Consider the following 26,676-nt stretch of genomic DNA (forward strand, 5'->3'; position numbering starts at 1 on the left):
AAGTTTAACAGAAGTTGTGTAATTGTTTGACATAGGTATTGACATTATTTACTGGAAGCATCTGTAAATATGTAATATGGTTTATTACAAATATTTGTTGGCATTTTACAAGAAGCAATACACTGGATTCAGCCTTTCATGACTAGCATTCAGGGCTTGAAAGGTACTGATCAGCTTTTGTGCACAGAAAGATTGGCAACTAATACAGTAGTTCTCTGGTGAGTTAACATTGTGGGATCTGGAATTGCAAAACAACACGAATGGCAAATACTTATCAGTTGACCCAGTTTTCAATGGCTGACGGTTAAATCAGGCACGGTTCAATTTAATATCTTGCACTGTTCGGAAATTGAAATCAAATATAGCATTCATCTTAAATGTTTATTTTAATATATTCACATCCAAAGAAAGATGAGTAAACATGCTACATATGAGTATATTAAGTGACCATCTTCTATCCGACATTTAATATATTTTTAAAAATTTCTATTATTTTCATAGAACTTGTTTCATTTTTGGGGTTTTGATTGAGAAGGTAAGCATTGGACCAGTTCTAAAGCAAATAGCACGGGGTTTGGTTTGGAATTAGCATCAAACTAGTTCCTGGTTATCATCTAGCCATCTTATAATTGCTTACTCCTACAGTCATCCTAATTGGTATTGAAATCTTTCTTCCAATTCAAGCATGCAGACTGATTAATCCAAATAGTTTCAGTCTTGAAAAGGTGATTCCTGTCATAAGTTTCAACACTGCTGTCTATATCGATTTTGATTTTTAATTCAATCTCAGGTTTATTTTAATATTTGTGACATGAAGTAATTATTTTTTCCTGGTCCCTTTACAAAACTTGAGTATTATATTTATTGAATACTGCCTAATATTTCTCACTGACCTTTCTGTGATGAATCCTGAATGAAGATTTGCATTAATACAAAAATAAAAAAGTTACAAATCTGTTTTGTGCAGCATACCTCTAATTGGTAAATAATAAATTAGCCTGCCATTTTGTGGTATTTTCTTTCCCCTAACTGCAGCTGGAAGTAACTTGCTGAAACATGATACTCAGTGAGTACGATGGCGTTATGCAGGCTACCTCCATGAACTCAGAATGGCTGATCTGATGATACATGTGAGAGAAATTACAGGTTTTTGCTCGTCTTTCTTTTCAAGATCTTGAAGTAGCCACAGTAAGAGTGACATAACTGCATTGTTGTAAATATACTACCAAATTCCTTCGATAGTAATTTTACTGTATAAGCTTTTAAAGCGGGCTTAAAACAACAGAGGTTAGAAGAAAATGAAGAGGAGAGTGGTATAAGAAAACAAAATAAATAACTGAAGTACTTTGTAATTTTTAATGATTGCTTTGTAGCAGTATTAGCAACAAGCCATTGAATATGGAATTTGTCCCAGAAAATTATGGCTAATGATTAAATGTTACGACAAAAAGTATGAATGAAGATAAGATTTAAATATGTAATTTGAAGATTGGCTGGCTTGAGTGAATAGTGGGAATGAAGAATTAGGTGGAGGTTGTGGAGTTTGCCTGCATTTTTAAAAAAAATTATATTTTGATTGAATGGATTAATAAGGTGTAGTCCATGGTGAAATGGATTGTGTGTCTATGGTGCCTGTTGGTCTGTGTCTGTCTTTCTTTTGCTGTTGCCCCTCTCGCTCTTCTGCTCTGCATTTCCTTAGCAGAAGCACCTCTTCTGTCTGTCGCTAATAACTGGGATAAACTCCATTTTCAGTGACTTATTAATAAATATTTGTATTACCATGTTATTGGGTATGAATTACAAAAAAACTAATAGCACTATCATTTTGATTGTTACTATAAGTGTAGATTCTGGTGAAACAATTAGATCTCTCAAATTTGTTTGTTTTTGAAAATTCTGTTTGTCAGAATTAGAGATTTTAGCAACAACACAATGAGGAAAGCCCAGAGGTACATGGGAAATACTTATTTTTCCACTAAAATCCACCCTGTTTTTTGCATTTAGATGCCTCTTTAAGTTAATGACTTTCCTACCCTTAACCCTTCCCACCCCCTGCAGTTGAACAGCTTCCATAAACACTTTGTCTACGTATATGGTTCTGTTCTAAACTTCATCTTCACAACATGAACTGCTGGATTCTTGTCCTGATGTTTTAAGAAATTGATTTCAGTTCACTTTTCTCAATCCTGTAATTATTTTCTTCATTATTTGTTCTTTGGCTATGGGTGATGTTGTACGACAACATTTATTGTCTTTAGGACATTGAAAATAGGAATGATAGTATGGGATTGGGGTCACGTTGACCGTAACAAGTAAGGATGACAAACTGAAGTTTCTGAAAGAAGTTATTGAACAAGTTGCATATTCATTTAAGTTCTACAACTTGCTAGGATTTGAATTCACAACTTATATCTTCCTAATTCAATCCTTTAACACTTAGATTTGTATTCTGAAGTATCACTTTTGAGAACCTGAAGATCTGTTTCTTTTCAAAACATTTTACTTAGACATTTGCTTGACACTGAGATAATGTGGCTTTCCTTGTATTTACTCTAAGGCCAGCATAGTTTTCTGATTCATGAAAACAAATAAAATATGTGCAGTACTCTTGGCTTGACCTAGAACTGAGTATTTTTTGTTGAGATAATGGTGCTGAAAAATCACAGCAGATCAGGCAGCATCCGAGGAGCAGGAGAATCGACATTTCGGGCATAAACATCTGAAATCATTCTGATGAAAGGCTTATGTCTAAAACGTCAATTTTCCTCCTCCTTGGATGCTGCCTGACCTGCCGTGCTTTTCCAGCACCACACTCGACTCTGATCTCCAGCATCTGCGGTCCTCACTTTCTCCTGAGTATTTTTTGTGTCTTGATAGCTTCAACAAGACTTGTGAACAATTTGTATTCAACTGATTTTGCAATATACCCAAGATTACTTGTTTTTTGTTCACCTTTCATTTTAAGGATATGGGCTCATTTAGTCTAGTAACATTCAAAATTTCTGTTAACTTCTGTTGTGGCAAGCTCTGTTATACCATACAGTGATTAGTGGCACTTATAATATCTCAACTACACAATACAAATTTGTGGTTAGTTTACACATCAAAGACATTTGATTATTAGAACATTGTAGAAAGGTTATTTCATTCACTTATATTGATTTCTTCCATCACATTTGTGGATGTAACAATTCAGTGAAAGAATCTTTATAATTGCACACTAAAGGCCGATTCTTTTCACTGATCTTTCAAAAGTGAAAATATTTTTGCATATTAAAATTAGAATATCTTGAAAGATATTTTGTGGCATTTTAAAATTATAATGCTACTATGAAAGCACAAATGATATTCGTTAACATTCATTGAAAAATGCTAACTTGGAAGTCATCTCATTAATTAGGATAAACTAACCACTTGAATGATTTTATTTAATGAACTTAAGTGCCTGACCTAGTTTCCGTTGAAAATGGATGCATTATATTGAAGATCCTAATGAAAAGATAGGCAATGGGTTAGTTATCCCATTACACCTTAATTCCTGATTTCAGCCATTTACAATTGTAACCAGACATTGCATGTCTGATTTTCCTTTTCTCCAATGATTGATAATGTGAGGGCATTTTCTAAAGATTCATTGCTGTTCTTCTGTGTGACATATTGCTGAAATATTGTTAATGCCAGTGACATGGTTAGAGTCCAATCATTGAAGGAGTGTGACCCAGTTTATGCTAAATTCTACTAATTTCATTAATTAGAAAACTTGAGCTTTCAATTTGTTTCTTCTGAACATGTCCTTTTTCAAAGGAAATTCTTGTAAGTTTATTTTTAAAAAGTATACTAGAAATCATAGAAGTACACTGAATGTGTCTATTCTGTCCTGGAAAGCTCCTTGCAATGGTTCTGAAGATTTTCATTAAATGTAGTGAGAAAAGATATTCTATTCCTTGAACATTAACACAGTTCTTTGATTCACCTCTGAAATTATACCTGCATTGATCCACTGACTAAGTAAGGTAAAGCCACTTACATTGAAATCTGAAAGCCATAAGTGCATTTTTCCTATCTGTTACTGATTCCATGTTTAATTTGGTGGGAACCTACTGCTTGGTTATTAAATCAATTAGATATATTAAATTTGCAGCATGCAGAATTTACTGAAACACGCAGCAGTAGTAAACAAAATGTCTTTCTACTGTGCTAAATTTGCAACATGCTTAGTATTAGCCAAAATATGTTCTTAAATTAGCTTGTAAACATTGAAATAATTTACTCCAGTAGTGGTTATAGCACTTAAACTCACATGCTTTTAAACAAGTGGCAGATTTCATCAATATTTGGGTCTAGATTTTGAGACTGTTCATGATTTTCACAACTTTCAGCTGTTTCTTCAGGATTGTTTGCATTTCTGTTCTGAGTGCACATCCAACAATCCTTTTATTAGGAAGAGCTTTGGAAATTAAGAAGGCTGACCTGCATGATCATCAGAAAAATTCTCAGTCTTCTCACAAATGAGAACAGTTTCTTCTTATCTACCCTGTCCAACTCCTCATAAGATTTGACAGCCATTCAAAATACTTTAAACTTCCCATCCCAACCAAAGTACCTGAACTTTGGAATGATTCCTGTCAGTGAACCTTTACTCAATCTTCTCTGAAGCTTTCATGTGCTTCCTAAATTGTGCCCAGAACTGGATACTATACTACGGTTAATTCAAACCATCATTGATATAGTTTAATCAAACCTGCCTTGCTTTTGTACTGTATGTCCTTATTTATAAAGCCTATGATTTATTTAAGCTTTATTAGCTGCCTTTGTACCTTGATATATGTGCAGGAATATGCATAGGTCACTTTGTTCCTGCATGTCCTTTTTGAACTGTAACCATCTCCATGTTGTTTACTCTTTCTTCCGATCATAATTTGTCATTTCACATTTCTCTGCATTAAATTTCATATACACTTGTCTGCCCATTCCATCAGCCTGTAAATATCCTCTTGAAGTTAGTTATCATCTTCACAATTTGGAATGCTTCCTTATTTTGGTGTGTAGTTTGCAACCTTTAAGATTGTGCCCTATATAGTCAGGTCTGAGTTGTTGAAATAAATTAAGAGAAGCAGTGATTCAATACTTTTGGGGAATTCAAGCTCCTTTTCAATCCAAAAAAAAAGCGATTGTTTACTACTATTCCGTTTCCTGTCATTTAGTGAAGTTTGTATCCATGCCGTCACTCTTCCTTTATTCCAATGATAACATGGCATTTCATCAAATGCCTTCTGGAAGTCCTTTTACTGGTCATCTCCCATTGACCATCCATGGCATTGCAATCTCTGAATTCCTAACTGTCTGTGACCTTGCGATTATTATTGGTCGTAAACTGAACTTGGCTCACCATATAAATATTGTAGTTACAAGAACAGAACAGACGCTGGAAATAATGTGGCAAGTAATTCACCTGTCTCCTTGAAACCTGATGTCCATTTACAAGGTACAAGTCAGAACTGTGATGGAATCTTCTCCATGAGCTCAGTCCCAAGAGAACACAATAAATTTGTTGCATTTCAAGACCAAGTAGCCTGCGTTATAGACACCGCATCCACCATTTTCAACAGTCACTCTCCCCACCACTGAAGTAAAATGGCAATCTGTTATTCATAAGATGAAACGCTGCAATTTATGATGGCTTCTTTGACAGCACATTCCATACTTGTGTCCATTAGTCAGGAAGATCAAGGGTAGCAAAGATACGTGAACAACACCACTTGCAAGTTTTCCCTCCAAGCCAACACCACCCTGACTTGCACTATATTGCCATTGCTTCACTGTTGCTGCATCAAAATCCTGAAACTGTCTTCCTAACAACACAGCACTATAGATGTACTTACAAAGAACTTCAGTAGTTTGAAAAGACTCTCACCACCATCTTCCCAATGGCTGAGCAATAAAGGATAGTTTTACCAGTGACATTATCTGAGTTAATTTTAAAATAGCCTTCACTCAATAGTATAATATTCATCAGTGATCTAAGATGTGCAGTTCACTGGCCTCTGATACCACCCCTATCTTATGGAAGATGGAAAGACCATGGCCAGCACCTCAGCAATATCCATACTTATTTCATCTGGTGACTTACTGATGGCATTTGGGAGTCTGGATAATGGACAATGTTTCCTCTTCAAATCTGAAAGCATTGTTTGTTCTACTACTAATTTGACTATTAACCACTAGTCAGCATCACAGCATCCATGTCATCACTGGATATGGACACCCATTAACCAGACCTGGATGTACAGTGCCACTCATGATATTGCTTTCTGTGGTAGCTGTCCAAGGAAAAGTACTGTTTGTATAGTAGTTTACATGATGACTAGAATGCTGAAAACTACTCGGCTGTTTTATCACAAATGGGTATTTTAAAGTTGGGATTTTAAACTGCAGCACTTTGAAAGAAATGTTTAGTTTTGTTTTACATCAAAACTAATATGAGGCCAGACATTAATTTATAAAATACTGCATGCATTTTTTTTTTAAAACTGTTGCAATTGTGTTGTGACAACAAAAGTCTTCCCACCTTTATTCTTCAGAGGCTCCAGGAGTAGGTCACAACACAGATCTCCTTCAAGACACAAAGATAGGCATGATTCTAAGAGTCCTCATACGAAGCGTTCACGATCAAAAGACAGGCACCAATCAAAAAGCTGTTCGCCATCAAGGTAAATTTCTGTTATGGTTTAAAATGTAAGGAGCCAAATGTCAACTTGTCCTTTGCAGTCTCATTTCTTTATACTTCGAATTATGGTGCCAAAACAACACCTAACGAAAGTAAGTTATATATGGCCTGTCAGCAAAGAGCATCTCAGTAAGCATGAGATGCTGAAACATTGCTTCTGTCTCACAACTAAAAACCACTGTCACTGAATTTCTGGTGTGATCTTTCAGTCATTTCTACTTGACTTTGCCAAAAGATTGTGAACCGGTGGCAAATGTGTACTGATGAATTTTAAAAGTCTTTATGTATTCATATTTCCAACTAGCAGTTCAAAAACAAAACTACTACTAAAATAAAATTGCTCCACCTATCAGAGCTGTAATGTTGATGCTATCAATCTTTCAAAATGCTAGTATTTCACTTTTTTTTTTACTCAAAATGGTTTTGTTGTCCATGTAGTTTTGTAGAATGCTGTTTGTTCTTTATATTCAATGTTGGCGGTCATTTTCAGTACTATGTCAGCTCCACTATATTAAAGCTTATATGGAGGATGTTGCCCCATTAATGACTTGTGATGCTATTTGCTAGCCTTCTGAACCATTTCCATCTGTATCCCTATCAAAGGATAGAGACTAAAAAAACTGCAGATGCTGGAATCCAAAGTAGATGGCTAGAAGAAACAACAAGCTAGGCTGCATCAGGTGATGGAGAAGCCAATGTTTTGGGTCTAAACCTTCTTCAGGAATAGAGGTGGGGGTAGGGGGTGTTGCAAAGAGGGGTTAAGGATTTTAGGTGGGGAGTGGGGCGGAACGGTGAGGTAGTGATATGTGAACAAGTGGTGGGTACGACCTAGCTGGTTAATGGGAGGGATGAATCTGGTAGCTAGAAGGAAGGGTTGGTTAGGGGAATGGAGGCGAAGAGGCAGGGTTGGAGAGGGAGTCATGATGGAGGGGGAAGATTAAAGGTTACTGGAAATTGGAGAATTCAGTGTTGAATCCTCCGCGCTGTACACTGCCCATGCGGAAGATAAGGTGCCCAGCTGAGATGCTCAGCAAAATTTTACATTTGGTCTCACTGATGTGGAGAAGGCCATGTCGGGTGCACTGCACACAGTAAACTAGGTTGGAGGGAGGCAGGTGAACTTCTGTTGGGGCCCTAGATGGAGTTGAGGGAAGTGGTGTGCCAGCCGGCTTTGCATCTTTTACGGTTGCAGGGGAGGCACAGGGGATTGGGTGTGTGGGGAGGTGATGGTGGTTTGCTGTAAGAGTGGTGTGAAACAAGGAGTGACGAAGGGAGGGCAGAGAGAGGTGGGAAGGGGAAGATGTGCTGGATGGTGAGGTCTAGATGAAGTTGGCAGAAGTATTTGAGGATGATATGTTGGATGCGGAAACAATTGGAGTGGCAAGCGAGGACAAGGGGGATCCTCCCTTTATTAAGATTGAAGTGGGGTGTTTTAGAGCAGTGGAGCAGGGAGTGGTGGAAGTGTGGTGGAGAGCTGTTTGAATGACAGAGGGAGAAAAAACACGCTGTTTAAAATAGCTGTTCATATGGGGTGCTTAGGAGTGGAACGTCTTCTTGTCAGAGCAGATTCGACAGAGATGGAGGAATTGCCAAAATGGGATGGGGTTTTTGCAGGAAATGGGGTGAGAGGAGGATTAGTCCAGGTACTTAGGGCAGTCTGTGCGTTTATAATATAGTAAATGTCAATCCGTAAACTGTCGCTGGGGACATCAAGAAAGGGGAGGGAGATATCCAAGATTGACCAAATGAATTTGAGGTCAGAGTGGAAGTTGTGAGTGAAGTTGGTGAAATGCGCTTGTTCAGCCTCCCTTCCAGCTACCAACCAGGTTCATCCCTCCCATCGACCTACCAAGGCCAACACAAGTCAGGCAGCCTTCCATCCCTTAACAGTAAAATTGCTCCACGTTATCTGGAAAGAAACAAGAAGGCTCACAGTTAATCTATGATAAATGCTTCCCCTATGTATGGTTCATTTGTTTCTTCCAACAATGGCATTGTCCCTTGATTAGTTCCATGTTACGAAAGTTGCTTAACTGCAGCATATGTGTCTGCTGCCATTCAGGGAATGACACAACGACACAACATCACAACCTCCTTTACAGGGAATGTGATACAAATGTTACTTGCCACTTTTTAGCCAAAGCCTGGATATTGCATTTGAACATTGACTGCTTCAATACCTGAGGAGTCGTGAATGACGCTGAACATGGTGCAAGCAACAGAAAATATCCCCACTTCTGGCCTTATGTTGGAGGGAAGGCCATTGATGATGTAGCTGAAGATGGTTGGTCTAAAACACTACTGCCCTGAGGATCTAACGGGCACTAGTAGCGTAGTGCTAATGACCCTACTTGAGAGCAAGGAGGTCTTAGTTCATCTACTTTCTCCAGAGATATTTAAAAACAAGAAAATATCTGCCTTGAGGAATTCCGATGTGCAGCAGCTGAAATGATCAACTTCCAACAACCATTTTCCTTTTTGCTACATATGATTCCAATTAGAGAGAGCTTTCATCTGATTCCAGTTGACTCCAGTTTTTCTAGGGCTCCTCAATACCATACTTAATCAAATGCCATCTTGATGGCAAGGGCAGTCACTTTCACCTCGGAAATTCAGCTTTTTTGTCTATGTTAGTCACAATACCACTACTGTTACTCAGTTAGAATAGGCCAGAGATATTAGTCTGGTCTGTTTATTTATTTAATGAACCATTGCAGGAACTTTTGACTCCCAAAATGATATAAAAATCAGCATAATTAAAGAAGGTCCCATGAATAAAAACATTTAGCAAAATCTTGACTGATTACAGAGTTTTGATAGTAAATTGACAAGATAATGGAATCTTGACATACGAGCTTAGATTTTCATCATTGAGGTTTATTGCAGGGAGTGGGAAAATTATCAGTTTCATTCAGCTACCTCAGAAGGAAGTGCCTCCAGAAACTGATTTGCATTGCAGCTGCAGGCTGTAGTCAAACCAGCCAACCCAATAAGAAGGTTGGAAATAATCAGATTGTCAGTATTGAGGCAGGCTGCTGTAAATACTGTGGGACTTTGTCCTTTTCGAACAACAAAAGTGCCAGGTCCTCTAACCTCACAGTCCCACAATTCAGTGCCAATCCATGCCAGGATGTGACTGTTTCCCATTGCCATGTCACATATGCCAAATTATACCTCTCCATCCAACTCCCAAAGCCTATATGCCAGTCTGTTGCATTCTTATATCCGTTTCCCAATATGTATGGAAACAATGAACTTAGACAGTGTATGTACAGAAGTAGTTTTAAAAACTAATCATTAGCCATTAGTTTCCGTTGAATGAAAAGTATCAATTATTCTTGCCCTTTAAAGTATCAGGAGCAGCAACTGAAATAACTTGAAATCTCTTAACCTTGTATTAAAGCAATTATGCAATGAACGGAAGAGACCAGAGAATCAGAGTTGTCAATTGAACAATGTTTTCCTTGGGCTTCAGGCGCTACAACAATCTAATGAATTTCTATGCTCTTAGCTAAGCTTTACTCTACATTCTATTTCCAATAACTGACTCCAAAATAACTGAACCAAAATTCTGTTTGTCCCAACCTTAAAAATATTCAGCAATCCGCTTTCTACAACCCTCTAGGTTGACCAATTCCATAAATTCACAATCCTTTGAGTGAAATAATTTTTTTCTCATTTCAATCTCAAATGATTCGATCCTTACCCAAAGGCTGTGCGCCTACCTTTTGTTCCCATATTCCCAGGGAACTAATCTCTTGGGGTGCTTCAGAATTGTGCAACTTTGAGATTTTCAACTTCATCTGAACTCCAGAGAATGTGGATCCACTTTATTCTGCTTGTTATTGGACAATGCCCTCATCCCAGGAACTAATTTAGTGAACTTGCATTGTACCACCTCCAACAAATATATTCTCTTCCCGTCTCCTGGTCTACTCTTGCTTTTAATTCATATGTTCATGCTGTTTTGTGAATGTAAAGACTAAAACTACATGCAACACTTCAGATGTGTTCTCACCAAAACACTGTCCAAATTCTGCATTTCCACTTCCTAATTTAATCCGTTGCATTAAAGGCTAATATACCAGTTGCCACATGAATTGCTTGTTCTGCCTGCATGCTGCCTTTTTGCATTCTTTGAATGAACACGACTAAGTTGCTTTAAACATCAACATTTCAATTTTCCCACTTATTAAAAAATATTCTTCTTTTTTTTTTTCAATTTAGCCCATTTTTCTAATAAACCTGTTCATAGATGTTTTTACACACCTCTGGAGCAGTTGGGACTCCCAGTTCAGAAGTAGGGACACAGCCACTGCACCACTAGACACTTTCCTACCTTATATGTTATCTGCAAATTTGTTTCACACTAACTTAATATCACTCATCACTTGAGGCTTGTCTATATCCTCTCTACAGCTTATTAATTTCCTTTTAGTCCCTAGTCGGTCCACAAATGACCTGTTAGAACATGAAATGCACTCTTTGTCAGAAAACTGTCTACCTCCCTTTTTAATGACTAAATAATGCATGCTCACTAAATAAATTGCGGACTTTCCAGTGAAAATTAATACCTTCTATTGTCAAACTTAACTTTACCTATCTGTTTTCTAACTATGCCCCTGAGGCCTTTTCAATTCTGTTCATTTTAAACAAACTGTGCATTTTTCAGAAATCTAATTCATTCTTCAGTAGTACTCCTAATAGAACCTAACTTGTTTATCATCCCATAGAAATCTACAGATTCACCATCTCAGTCTACCAAGAGTGACTCCAAAATTTTACCTGCACAAATACTTGTTGCATTAGTCCTGCATTTGTATTTTACTAGTAAAATAAAACACAAAACCTCTTTGTGTTCCAATTTTTAAAAGGCATGTCAAATTAATTTTCAGATTAATCTTGTCAATTAACTTTCTTTTTATTGCTTTACAAGTGCATCTCTAACTTGCTTTCTTTCTCATCTGAAAAGTTTTAAATTTTTCTACCCTTGAAGTTACAACACTAAATTGCTCCTATACATTTCTTCTAGGATTCAAAGATTCATTTGCTTTTGTTCCTAAGTAACTAGAATAGAATGTATACAGTACTGCTTGGAAGTAAAACATTAAGACCTTTGTCATAGTCTAAGACTTAACAGGCCTGTTCCTATGATAGGTGAACAGAAATTCACCTGAGTTCTAAGTTAGAAGAACTTTGTGATTTTCTTAGGTATTTTGTAGCTCTCAGCTTAAAATTTAAGCTTTCTTGTTTATATCACTGCATTGTAGAAGTAATTAGTTGTGTGAAATGCTTTGAGATGTTTCAACAACCCTGATGAAAGACTCTGTAAGTGCACATGTTATAAGGCAAAAGCAGTCATAGTAATTTGACGCTTGCAAAAAAAAAGTGATCTTATTTTGTTTTCTCCACTCTACAGGAAGTGCTTATTTTTCTTAATCAGATTTAATTTAGTAAGCAGTCTTCAATATAAATGCAAGATAGATTAATCTGAAATGTTATTGTATCTTTGTAAATCTGAGAGACTGGAGGCTAAATATTTCAGCAAAAATTTAATATGATTTAAAAATGAAGTTCAGTACTGGCAGTAAAGTACTTTAAAATTTGAATTTTTAGAGCAAGTGTACATACTAAATAGGTCTTGCTTAAGATATGTGTTTGTTCCTGAGAGTTATGAAATCCTTGTTCACTAATAGAGAAAAGACAACAGAAAGTGACAGCAAAGCAAAAGAAGAAAGCAAAGATGGAGATGGAGATTCTGGGAAGAAGAAAGAAAAGAAGTCTAGCACTCCACCTGGAAGAAATAGCTCATCTAGGAAATCTCGGAGTTCAAGCAGGTATGCACCCAGATAAACTCAGGTATCTACTCGAGTTCAGAAAATCATATATGTACTCATTTATGTTTGAGTTATCTTCAATTTGATGAACTGCTGCCTCATTGCACCAGGGTCCCAGGTTCGATTCCAACCTCGGGCGACTGTCTGTGTGGAGTTTGCACTTTCTCCCTGTGTCTGTGTGGGTTTCCTCCGGGTGCCCCAGTTTCCTCCCACAGTCCAAAGATGAGCAGTTCAGGTGAATTGGCCATTCTAAATTGCCCATAATGTTTGGTACATTAGTCAGAGGGAAATGGGTCTGGGTGGGTTACTCTTCGGAGGGTCGGTGTGGACTAGTTGGGCCGAAGGGCCTGTTTCCACGCTGTAGGGAATCTAGTCTAATTATCATCTACAAAACAAAAGAACTGAATTTCCATGGAAAATACTTGTAAACACTTCAACCAAAGTAATCACAGGTAATTTTTCACACTCAACATAATTTGTATGAAATCTGCTGTGAGATGTTGAATAGGATAATGATCAGGTGTTTAATGGATGACAAAATAGAGCAGTCACCTGTTCTGGGTAGGCTTGCTACAGTCATCCATTTCTTTGTAAATAATAAAGTGATGTAAGATGGAATGCATCTGTTTAGTACCATGAAGAGAAGGAGTACGGGTGACTTCTTGGGTCTTATAATCAGTACAGATTTAATTGACACTTGCAAAATTATCAGTTATTAAATAGAAGTAACTTGGATGTATTATAAGCAATTTTTTTCAACTACTAACTTGATTTTATTTGGGCAAGTATCACATAATGTTGTTGATAGTGTGATTGAGTATATGAGTTTTCATTTGATAAAGCACCACATAATAGACTTGAACTGGGATTAAAGGAGCAACTGCTGCATTAAAATGCATATGGGCAAGGGACAAAAAACAATGAACAGTGATGAATGGTTTCCTTCCAACTGAAAATAGTTATGGAGCAGTTTCCTCCAGTGTTTTGAATTAAGGCTGCTGTTCGTTTGGAGAGAAGAAATAACCTGCATTTGGGTAGTAGGAAATAATTTTAAAGTTCGTACATGACACAAACTCACAAATGCTGAGCATCGGAGTAATCATTCAGGGAACTTGAATTAACAAATTAGGCATGCACACAGCATACTAAATTTAAAGTATACAGTTACAAAAGTGATATATTTTGAGGAAGAGCAAAAAGCTAAATAGAATATTTGAAAGGGAATGTAGGAATAGAAATGGACTGCAACACTTCAAGAAGGTGGCGCATACCAGCAAAATTAAGGATGAACAGCAAATGTTGGCATTTCTAACATTCATCATGTGAAACAATGTTGGGGAAATAAAGGAGAAATTTTGCAATAACTATGCATAAGTCTTTGAAGTGGCAGGATGTGGAGCTCAACATTATCCAGGTGTAGTCAATTTAATTAGCATTCTATCTGCCACCTTAAATAAACACTTACTCTGCCATTAGCACTAAGTGGTGGAGGTCTCTAGCATTTATATGATACACTGTAGCAATTCACCAAACCTCTTTTGGCAGCACCTTACAAACTTGCAACTTTTAGCACCACAAAGAACAAGAGCATGAGGCACATGGAAACACTGTCACCTGCAAGTTCTCTAACAGGTTACTTATCATTCTGAATTCTGAAGAAGTTCTAATGAACTCAAACCATCAATTTCATAGCTCTCTGAAATTAAGCAGGAACCAGTTCTAGTCGCTTCACTCCCTAAGAACTCTATTTTATATCAATTGAAATTAATTGGTTTGGTTCTCAGGATTATTCAGATATGCGTGCCACTTTTGGATTTCAAATCTGAACTTGGGCCTGAGAGTATTATTGCACAAGTTCACGCAGCACTCATGGAGAACAGTTTTTTCTTAAAACCAATTTTCAACCAGAGGTACTGTGGTGCACTTCAAAACAAAGTCCTTCTATGGGAGAGCATAAACTGACATAATTACTTGTGGACCACAGAAAAGCTGCTATGGTAATCGTGGAAAGTCTGCACTTCCAATATTCTAGTTTTATTTGAGCAAAACCTGAAGTGAAGGAAACATAAGACACTTGTTAATTTGGAAGTTTGATCAATCCTGAAATTTGAAACATTGGCCAAAATGTGCAGTGTGTGCATTTGTTCAGCTGATTCCTGGCATTGTGTTAAATTCTTGCTGGATCTCACAATGAGCTAGAAGTATAGTCTACATTACCTAAATATCTGACCTATTTCCATCTTTTTAGCATCACCCATTTTTGCCTTTGTTCATTTGACTCTGAAAACATCATCCACACAGTTGAAATCTCCAGACTAGCTTATTTTAGAAGTCTGCGTTGGCTAATTAGTGCTGTTTTTAATATCTTATTGCACCTGGGTGATCGACTCGTTATTCTATTTTTGGTAGTGTTGCATAATGAAGAAATCTCTTGTTTTCTTTGGATGGTGCTGTCAAATATTTAACTGGTAAATGTCTCACTTAAAGGACTCCACCTGAAAAAGTATGGCACTCCCACAGTAATGCACTGGAATTTCAGCTCACTATATACAGTCAATTCTTCCACATCCTTCTGGTCCAGGTGATGCTGCCGTTAGGATTGTTTATTGTCCTCTGTTAATGTGAACATGTTGCAAAATTATACTATTATGTTTACAGAGAAAAGTATCGCAAAAAAAGCAGGAGTTTATCAAGGAAAAGATCCAAGTCTCCAAGAAGGAGGTCCCGGACTCCAAGAAGGAGGTCCCGGTCACCGAGGAGGCGGTCCCGGTCGCCGAGGAGGCGGTCCCGGTCGCCGAGGAGGCGGTCCCGATCGCCGAGGAGGAGGTCCCGATCATTGAGGAGGCGTTCCAGGTCGCCGAGGCGACGTTCCAGGTCGCTGAGGAGGCGGTCTCGGTCGCCAAGGAGAAGGTCCAGATCACCAAGGAGAAGATCCAGATCACCAAGGAGAAGATCCAGATCACCACGAAGGCGAGCCAGGACACCAAAAAGAAAGCTATCCAAATCTCCATCTCCAAAAAGGTGACTTTACATACTTTCCGATTTATAACATGAACAAAAATAGGTTTTTTTTGACATAATATAAACACTTGATGGGACTGTCTTATCGGGGAGGTTGAATATGTTGGACCTGCTATTGCTGGAGTTTGGAAAGTGGGGTGCAACTTATTTGAAACACAGACATTTCTCAGGGAGGCTTCACGGGTTAGATGTGAAAATGTTGATAGAGTCTAGGACTAGTGGGCATAATTGCAGAATAAGGTGTCGTCCTTCTAAATCAGAGATGAGGAATTTCTTTTGTTGGAGGGTACTGAATTTGTTCAATTCTTTATCACAAAGGGCTGTAGATACTGGGTTGTTGGGTATATTCAGGGTCGAGATAGACATTTTTAATCAGTAAGGGAATCAAGGGTTATGGGGAAAAAGGACAGGGCAGATACGTTGAGGTTTGTCAAATCTGATATGATCTTATTAAATTGTGGAGCAGGCCCAATGGCAGAATGCCCTACTTCAGCTGCTACATATTATGGTCTTATAGTACATGTTCCTTTAACAATGAACAACCTAAAGTTGCACGCTTACACTTTAAACTTTCATAATACCGCCCCATGAATGTCTTTGTCTTATTCTTCTTCTGTCCTGTACTTTAATGTGCCTTCAGTAGACACTTCATACGTATTTCTATGACTGTGCTTTTATTCGTCTACCTAAATCTTCTCCCTTTGTTGCTTCATGTCTTCATTCTTCTTCCCATTTCAATTAAATTCTTTGGGACACCTGGGTTTGCCATATGTAATATATTGTCAGACTGTTCTTTGTGCTTTGTTTGATGAGGATGCATGGCAGCCTCCGTCTGGTTCAGTTCACTTGCAGGCTCTCATTTGCAATACATGATGCTGACTCCCACCCAATTGCCAATGATAATAACATGATTGCTGGTTAGAGCAGGAATCTTCAAAAATAATGAACTAACTGAGCTCAGCTCCTTCAGGTCTTCGATCTTGTGTAATTCCAGCTTTTGCTGGCAGCTTTAGAATTTGTCTTTGCATCTGCTAAAACCTGGAAATTAAGTTGGCAAACCACAAATTCACTGGGCAGTGACAAGCCACTATTTTGTTCCTGCCATTTAGGTCAGACTGTTGACTCTAAAATAGAGTCCTCGTTACGTTCTCCTTAGACCAGTGTGTAAAATGTTTGTCATTTTTTTATTCCATCAACTTGTAACATGGGGAAACTGTCTGATATTACTGTGTTTTTTTAAAAATGGAGTGTTTGTGCAATGGTGTTACAAAGATTTTGTAATGCAGTCTGGTATGATCACTTCTAAGCCTGATGACCTTAAAAACATGTAAGACTTCTCCTACCACCATTTTTGAAGTCGACAAGCAGGAGGCTAGAAGAGCACAGTAAGCTAGACAGGATCGGTAGGTGGAGAAGTCCTACATTTCAAGTATAACCCTTCTTCAGGAATGGAGGTGGGGATGGGGGGATTTGCAGATAAAGGTCGGGGAAGTGCTGGGTTGGTGGTAGGTGAAAGGTGCAATCTGGTAAATCAATAGGAGGAATGAATCCAGTTGACCAGATTACCAAACCAGCGCAATGCATAGAGACACACACACACACACACAGACACACAGACACACACACACACACACACACACACAGACACAGACACACACACAGACACACACACAGACACACACACACACACACACAGAGACACACACACACACACACACAGACACACACACACACAGACACAGACACAGACACACACGGACACAGACACACGGACACAGACACACGGACACACACGGAGTAGGCAATTCTGCCCTTCGAGCTTGCATCACCATTCCATATGGCCATGGCTGATCATTCTTAATCAGTATCCTGTTCCTGCCTTATCTCCACACAACCTTCTATCTGCAATTCCCCTAACCCTTCCTCTATCCCTGAAGAAGGGTTATACTACAACGTCAGACTGCCTGGCTTGCTGTGCTCTTCCAGACCCTGGCTTGTCTGCTTTGGATTCCAGCATCTGCAGTTTCTTTTTGTCTCAAACCATTGTTGAAGTAACGTATGGTGATCTAACTGCTGTTTTGTTCTCTCCTTGTTTAGAAACATTTACTGCTCACCATTTCTCCATCAACATAGTTGAGATTGCAAACATGCTATTATTGTGTAAAAGCAAACCTAATTAAAATATACTTCACCACAAAATTATATTGTTATTGTAAGTGTCAAGTCAGCATATTTTTCATATACAGAGGACCCTCAATTATCCAAGTGACACGGATAGGAAGTATTTTGTTCAGATAATTTAGTGTTTGAATAATCGAATGCCAGATAACACAATTTAGCCATGCACGGGGACACTGCGATCTTGTTTGGATAATTGCATGCTGGATAATTGAGGTTCCTCTGTACATTGTTTTGGAATCACTAATGAACAAGGATTACTGTGTTTAATGGAATATGTTGAGTGAGACCAGAGGCAATTGGGGGTCACTTAGCTGATTTGTGATGCTGTGTTACTGACAGCATGGGTTCACTCTCTGTACCAGGTGATGTTAGTGTGTGACCTTAAACTCACTCCTTGTCTTAGGCGTGGTGACTCTTTGATTAAGCTCCCAACCATTTGGAGCAGCACAGTGGCTTAGTAGTTCGCATGGCATCTTCATAGAACCAGGGACCCAGGTTCGATGATTGCATGGAAATTGCACATTCTCCCTTTGTCTGCATGGGTTTTGTCTGGGTGCTCCAGTTTCCTCCCATAGATGTGTCGGTTAGGTGTAATGGCAATGCTAAATTGCAAATAATGTTCAGGGATATGCAGGCTGGGTGGATTAACCTTGGAAAATGCAGGATTACAGGGGTAGGGTAGAATGGTGCATCAGATTGGTGCAGACTTGATGGACTGAATGGCTTGCTTCCACACTATTGGGTTCTATGATTCATCTCTGTCTAGGGTGACATCTGCATTTGGTCCTCTGGGACTATGGCATTTAGACTTCAGAGTTACCAGTTGATATATTTCTCCCTGGGGATGTCTAAATTTAGCATGAATTTTATACACAAAGAGGGTTGCATGCTGTATTAGTGAGTACCATTAAATTTATTTAGCAGAACTGCCTTAAGATGATACCTGGTAATTATATCCACCTAGCCTCCTTGAGGTAATATATTTTTGTGGATTTACAGTTGGCTAACCGAAAACAGATTAGGAATAAATGGGCAACATTTTGGTTTGTAGGCTGTAATTAGTGGGTTCCACAATGGGCAGTGGTTGCAATTGAGTTCTTTACAAACACTTTTTGTGTTTCCATTTAGGTGATGACTTCTATAAATTCATGTGGTTTCCCCAGTGACCAGCTCAAAGAATCATGTGATGACATTTTACATTTACTGTAACAAACAAAGTAAAATCAGCATCATAGAGGCATTCTTTAATGGGCACCTAATACATTATATTACAGAACAGGTCGACATCACTGTCCCAACCCTACCTTAGCACAGTGGAAAATGCAATCCCTGTGTTTCGCCATTATTCTGCACTCTCCATAGAAATAGTCTTGAATTGTCTCCTCATGGCAAGATCTTTGACTGGTGATGCTACCCTCTAACATCTGATATTCTTGCTTACATCTTGTGTGAATTCTACCCTCACCAGCTGTTTGTTTGGTGGTTAGCCCATAATATATGATGGGTCTACCTTCCACAAATTCACAGATCTTATTAACAATGAGAGTCTACAAGTCTCCAGCATCAGAATCAGCTACTTCTGCATTTTTGTCAGTGTGCTAACTTAAAGTCAGGTGAAAACTTTTGACTCAGAATCTTGTCATATGAGTCTATTATATAGAGTTCATTGCAACTTCCCCTCACCACCAAATAAATAAGCATTTCAGGAAGTTCTATTTATCGTAAGTTTGGAAGTAGTCTAATGGTTATAGCACTAAAGTGGTGATTTAAATGAGGGGACCAAGTGTAACATATATTGAAGATTGGTGGCAAGGAAAATTTGCTTGGTAAAGTAAGCTGTCAGGAGAATGTAAAAAATGTTTGAGTAACAGTCAAATGAGTGGACAAAGATGTGTGAACATGAGAATTAGAGCAGGTGGAGGGAATTCAACCCTTCCCAGCACAGGAACTGACCCTTTGGCCCATCAAGTCTGTGCCGATCATGATGCTATACTAAACAAATCCTATCTGTCTACACATGGTCTGTTTCTCTCTCTTCACTGCCTGTTCATGTGGCTGTATAAGTTCCTCTTAAATGTTGCTACCATATCTGCTTTCTTGGCACCTACCACCCTCTGCGTTTAAAAAAACACTTTCCTTACATCCTAAACCTATCCCCTCTTGTATTTGACATTTCCGCCCGGGCAAAAGAACTCTGCCTATCTATTCTATTATGCCTCTGATAAATTTTATATTCATTATCAGGTTGCTCCTCAGTCTGACACTCTTGGTCTGTCCATCCATGTTTGTCCATCCTCTCCAACTCGGGCAACATCGTGGTAAGCCTCTTGTACCTTCAAGGCCTCCACATCCTTTAATACTTCAAATGTGGCCAAACTAAAGTTTTATACAATTGCATCAGGATTTGCCAGTTTTATAATTAGTGCCCAACCAGTGAAGACAATTATGCCATACATTTTCTCACTTATGTTGCTACTGTCAGGGAGCTATGAACTTACACCACAGATTCCTCTGTATATCAGTTCTTCTAAAGGTCACATAATTTGCCGTATACCTTCCTCTTGTATTTGGCTTTCCAAAATGCATCACCTTGTACTTGTCTGGGTTCAGCTCCATCAGCCATTTCTCTACCTAACTTTCCAACTGATTGGTGTGTCCTTTGACAACCTTCCTCATTATCTACAACTTACAAAATTTCGTATCATCTGCAAATCAGACCACTTATATTTTCATCCAAATCATAACATATACTGAAGTCCCAGCACCGATCCTTGCACAATACCACTGGTTACAGACCTCCAGTCAGAAAAACACCCTTTTACAACTACCTTCTGTTTTCTACGACCAAGCCAATTTCATAACCAACTTGCACATTCAATGTGAATCCCATGTGACTTAATCTTCTGGACCAGCCTATCACACAGGACTTTACTGAAACATTTGACAAGGTTGATGTTGACACATCCACTGCCCTACTCTCATCAGTCATCTTTGTCAGTTCTTCAAAACTCAATCAAATTTGTGAGACAAGGTCTCCTGCTGATAAAGCAATGGCAACAGTCCGTAAGTCCATTCTTTTCCAAATGTGAGTAAATCCTATCCTTAAAAATCTTCTCCAATAATTTCTCTACAACTGGTGTAAGGCTCACAGGCCCATGATGGATTATTCCTGTCATTCTTCTTAAACTAAGGAACAAACATTGGCTATTCTGGGACTTCGAGTAAAAAGTGAGGTCTGCAGATGCTGGAGATCAGAGCTGAAAATGTGTTGCTGATTAAAGCGCAGATGCTGCCTGACCTGCTGCGCTTTAACCAGCAACACATTTTTAGCTCTATTCTGGGACTTCGCCTGTGGCCAAAAAGATTACAAAGACCTTTTTTAAAGGCCCAAGCAACCTCCTCCCTTTGTCTTTCAGTATTCTGGTATAGACCCCATCAGGTCCTCATGACTTGCCTACCTTAATGTATTTCAACACACCCAATGGCAGCACCTCCTTAATGTTGACGTGCCCTAGAGTATCAGCATACCCTTCCTATATTTTACCATCATCCATGTACTTCTCCTTAGTGAATACTAATGCTAAATACAGATATTTGTTATTAAATGTAAAGTGGATGGTAAGACACGGGTCCACTAGCTTGAAGATATTGTCTTTGTTGATGATGTTAGTGCTGTCTGGTGTTTGTGGTATTGGTTTTTTTAGTAGTGATGCCAGTATTTCTTTGGCCAGGTCGATGTTAATTGACGTGAAAAGAGCTGTAATGCCAAAGGAGACCATTATTTCGTCCTCTTCTATCTTGGAGTCTTTGATGGTGTTCAGGAATTCTTGGATGGAATGGAATGCAGTGTGGTGAATTTTCAATTAGGTGTTTTAGTTTTTGGTGGATTCAGTAACAAAATAACAAAGCCGACAAACAAGTCAACAGAACACCTATGGGATCACCAATATCAGGGCTCATAGCGGAAGCATTAATGCAGAGGCATGAACAAGCTGCCCTCCCATCTATCCAACCCAAACTTTGGGTCAGGTACATAGATGACAATTTCATCATCACAAAATGGAACAAATTAGAGGAAACATACAGCACCCTCAACAATATCATAACAGGCATAAAATTCACAAAAGAGGAGGAGAATGACAACAAACTCCCATTCCTGAGCATACAGTTAACGGAGAGCTTCAAGCCAGCTTCTACAGAAAAACAACACACACAGACCAAGTACATCAGAAGCAGTCACCCAACACCCACAAATGGGGCTGTAGTAAGACATTATTTTAAGGAACTACATCACACTGCAGCACCCAAGCTCTACAAAAAGCAGAAAAAAAATATCTATACAAAATTTTCAAGGAAAACGGGTACCCAATAAACACAATCTGTTGATTCCTCAGAAACAAACTCAAATAAGCAGATACAACACAACCTAAAACTATAACCACATTGCCTTACATCAAAGACATATCGGAAGTGACTTCCAGACTACAGTGTACTCAGACTCCTTGGCATCATGGTAACCCACAAACCTACCAACACACTGAAACAGCAACTAATGAACCGAAAAGATCCATTAGATACCACCAGCAAAACTAACGTCATGTACAAATACCATGCAAGAACTGTAAAAACGTTGGACAAACTAGCAGGAAACTTGCCATCAGGATACATGAACACCAATTGGCCACCAAAAGACACCACCCACTCTCACTAGTTTCATACATACAGACAAAGAAGGGCACCACATTTACTGGGACAACACACACATCCTAGGACGTAGCGTAATAAAGACACACAGGAGAATTCTTAGAGGCATGCCATTCTAACCAGAACTCTCTCAATAAACACATCGACTTAGGTCCTATCTACCTTCCCTTGGAAAAAAAATGGAAATGACATCACCCACCTTCAGAAACCAAGACACATAAATAGAGAGATGGAACATTACCACCAGCACTTCACCAGAGACTCACTGATGATGTTACCTAATCATGGTGATGAAACGTCTGAAAGCAAACTTTCAAGCTTAGTGAGCTAACTTACAGACTAATGCCAAATACTCATTAAAGACCTCAACCACTTCCTCTAGCTTTTGGCAGAAATTCCCTCCTTTGTCTTTGAGTGGACCTACTCTTTCCCAAATACCTAACATACATAAAAATGCCTCCAGATTCTTCTTTTTCCTACTTACCAAGAATATTTCATGCTCATTTCTACCCTCCTAATTCCTGGTTAAATTCTTTTATGATCCCTTTATATTCAAGGACCTTGTCTAATTTTAGTTTCCTAAACTTTATATATGCTTCAGACTTTCAATATCTCTTGTCATCTAGGGTTCTTGAATCTTGCCATCCTTCTCTTACTTCCTTCCAGGAACATGCTGTTCCTGAACTCTGACCAACTGGCTTTTAAAAGACTCCCACATGTCCGAGCCCAATTCAGGCCCCACTTCTCGGGCTTTATCAGGCTGCTGCCGTTCACCTCTAGGTTTGCTTCCCTTTGCTCCAGCTGAGCTGAAGCCAGGCTCCTTAAGCCTACACCACCATTTAATACAATCATGAACAATCTTATCTCAGCCTCAATTCCACTTGTCCGTCTGCTCTACATAATCTTTAACTAATTAAGACTAAGGAGGAGATGGATTGATTTTTATTTAAACTTAATGTCCCAGCGTCCTCCAAACTTTGGGGCAGTGAATTCTGTAGATTTGAGAGAAATAATTTGTCCTTACGTTTGGATCAAACCGGTTACCTCATCCTAAAGCTATGATCTTTCATTGTAGATTACCCCACGTGAAACATCCTTTCTGTGTCTACTTCATCAATCCCCATTTGCATTTATATGCCTCAATTAGACCTTCTCTCACTCTTCTAAACTCGGACAGTATAGGCCTAAACTGTTTTATCTTCATAAAATGAACCTCTCTAAAGTGGGAGGACAAATAGAAAAGCAGATCATTTTTCATTGAAAAACTGGGAAATATTGATATTCAGCGAAACCTCAATTGTACAAATCACAAGGTTAACATGTAGGCACAACAAGCAATTAGGAAGGCAAGTGGTCTTGTTACACTTTATTGATAGAATTGGGATGCAGGAAACATGGCTGAATTATAGAAATGTGACTGAGCGAGGGGCAGGACTATCACCTCAAGGTTTCAGGGTACAGAGGATATAGGCCAGAGAAGGGGAGGCAAGAAAGGAGGGGAGTGGTGGTTTTGATGAGGAAAACATCACTGCGGAACACTGATTATTCCTAGGGGATCACCCAGCGGAGCTGGGAAAATAGGGTGATGGGATTTTACTGAAGGTTTCAACCCACACAAACAAACACACACGTGCGGGCATGTGCACACACCAGTAGTCAGTGGGAAAATGAGGAGTAAATATTTAGGTTAATCGCAGATAGCTGTAAGAAAAATAAAGTTACAAATCACACAACACCAGGTTATAGTCCAACAGGTTTAATTGGAAGCACTAGCTTTCGGAGCGACACTCCTTCAGGTGGTTGTGGAGTACACAATTGTAAGACACAGAATTTATAGCAAAAGTTTACAGTGTGATGTAAATGAAATTATGCGTTGAAAATTACCTTGATTGTTTGTTAAGTCTCTCATCTGTTAGAATTACCATGATGCTTTTACTTCTTTCATGTGTAAATCACAAAACGTTTTTACAAGTTACATTCTCTGGTTGACTGTAACAATTGGTGTCAGCGCAGATAAGACGTTGAGATGTTGATGGTGTTAGCCCCCTGTGTTCCCTATCTATGCCATAATATTTCGACTGATTCTAATCTAAAAAGTGAGTTTACGGAGTCTTACATAGATTCATGCAGGTTTGAGCAAAGTACAATGGAACTCTGCAAGTACAAATTCACCCCACAAATGCATATGTGTATGTGTGGGTTTTTGTGTCTGTGGGTGTGTATGTGTGTGTATGTATCTGGGTGGAGGTTTGTGAGTGTCATATATGTGCGTGTGAGTGTAAAGTGGCCTAAGTCTGTGAGAGTGTGCATGTGAGTGTGGGAGTGGGAGTATCTGTAGGGGTGTGTGTGTGTGCCTGGAGTGGGGGGTTGTGAGTGGCTGTGAAAGAGAGTGTATATGTATATGTATATGTATATGTGTGTGTGTGAGTGTAAAGATAAGTCTGTGAGAGGGTGCATGTGGGGGGGAGGGGGGCATGTCTATAGAAGTGTGTGTAATGTCTGCGTGTGCGTGCATGCACGTAGGAGTGTGTTGTAGTGCAGTGGTAGTCACATGAACCCAAGGTCCTGGTTGAGGCTCTCCCTATGGGTACGGAGCTTAGCTGTCAGCCTTTGCTTGGCCACTTTTCGGTGTTGCCTGTCCCGAAGTCCGCCTTGGAGGATGGTCACCCGAAGGTCCGAGGTCGAATGTCCTGGACCACTGAAGTGCTCTCCAACTGGGAGGGAACCCTCCTGTCTGTTGATTGTTGTGCGGTGCCCATTCATCCGTTGTTGTAGCCTCTGCTAGGTTTCACCAATGTACCATGGCGCAGGGCATCCTTGCCTGCAGCGTACGAGATAGACAACGTTGGCTGAATGGCATGAGTACCTGCCACATACATGGTGGGATGTATCCACACTCTGACAAGTCTTCCAGCACCTACCGTGACAGGGTTGTATGGAGTTGTACTGAAAGCCGGGCAGTTTGCTACGAACAATGATCTGTTTGAGGTTTGGCAGTTGTTTAAAGGCGAGCAGTGGAGGTGTGTGGAAGCTCTTGCGAGGTGCTCATCCTCATTGATAATGTGTTGCAGGTTGCGAAGAACATGGCATAGTTTTCCGGCTCCAGTACTTTCCAGGAGCCAAGGTTCCACTTGGTAGGCTGGTTAGTAAGGTTAGATCACATGGACTTCAGAGAGAGCTAGCCAGTTACACACAGAATTGGCTTCACGGTAGGAGACAGGTGGTGGTATAGGGCTGTTGTTCAGACTGCTCCCCATTATCCCGCTATTCAGTAAGACTCCCTAGTGCCAACCATCAGCTGTGTAAGTCCTGCTCTAGTTTGCCCTACCAAACTGGTGTTTGTCATTTATATGAATGATTTTGATGAGAATATAGAGTCATGGATAGTAAGTTTGCAGGTGACACCAAAATTGGTAGGCTAGTGGACAGTGAAGTAGGTTTTCAAAGAGTACAATGAGATCTTGATCCGCTGGTCCAATGACAGGAGTTTAATTTGAGGCATTGCATTTTGATGAGGCAAACCAGGGCAGGGTTTGCACAGTTAATGGTAGGACCCTGGGGAGTGTAATCAAACAGAGAGGCCTAGAGGTGCAGGTCCACTGTTCCTTGAAAGTGGCATCACAGTTAGATAAAGGGATGTCATGTCATGGTTGTACAAGATTTTGATATGGCCTCATTTGGAGTACTGCATACAGTTCTGGTCACCCTGCTGTAGGAAATACTAAACTGGAAAGGGTGGAAAAAAAGACTAACAAAGATATCACTACATCCGGAGGATCTGAGTTATAAGGAGAGAATGGATAGGCTGGGACTTATCCCCTTGGAGCATAAGAGGCTGAGGGGTGACCTTGCAGAGGTTTATAAAGTCACAAGGGACGAAGATAAGATAAAAGTCAATGTCTTTTCCCTAGGGTGAAGGGGTTCAAAACCAGAGGGCAAAAATTTAAAAGGGACCTGAGGGGCAACTAATTCACACAGAGGGTGATGCATATATGGAACAAGCTGCTAGTGAAAGTGGTAGACGTGTATACAGTAACAACATTTAAAAGGCATATAGACCGCATATGGATAGGTTTAGAGGTATATGGGCAAAATGGGACTAATTCAGTTTAGGAGAACTGTTTGGCAAGGATGTGTTGGGCTCAAGGATCTGTTTCCATTCTCTATGACTGACTCTAGGAGTGAAGTCCTACTGAATTTATACAG

At 39.3% G+C, this 26,676-nt stretch overlaps 1 protein-coding gene across 1 annotated transcript in view; it reads left to right on the plus strand.

The window, feature by feature from the left end:
* srek1 (splicing regulatory glutamine/lysine-rich protein 1) overlaps positions 1–26,676 on the plus strand; it is a 67,883-nt gene that overhangs the window by 35,424 nt on the left and 5,783 nt on the right. The window contains exons 8-10 of the mRNA XM_060835542.1: positions 6,582–6,710; positions 12,424–12,564; positions 15,223–15,585. Of these exons, the coding sequence (XP_060691525.1) occupies positions 6,582–6,710; positions 12,424–12,564; positions 15,223–15,585 (633 nt within the window). The remainder of the gene's footprint in view (positions 1–6,581; positions 6,711–12,423; positions 12,565–15,222; positions 15,586–26,676) is intronic.

The sequence above is a fragment of the Hemiscyllium ocellatum genome, chromosome 2 (assembly GCF_020745735.1).
Source record: "Hemiscyllium ocellatum isolate sHemOce1 chromosome 2, sHemOce1.pat.X.cur, whole genome shotgun sequence".
Classification (NCBI taxonomy): Eukaryota; Metazoa; Chordata; class Chondrichthyes; order Orectolobiformes; family Hemiscylliidae; genus Hemiscyllium; species Hemiscyllium ocellatum.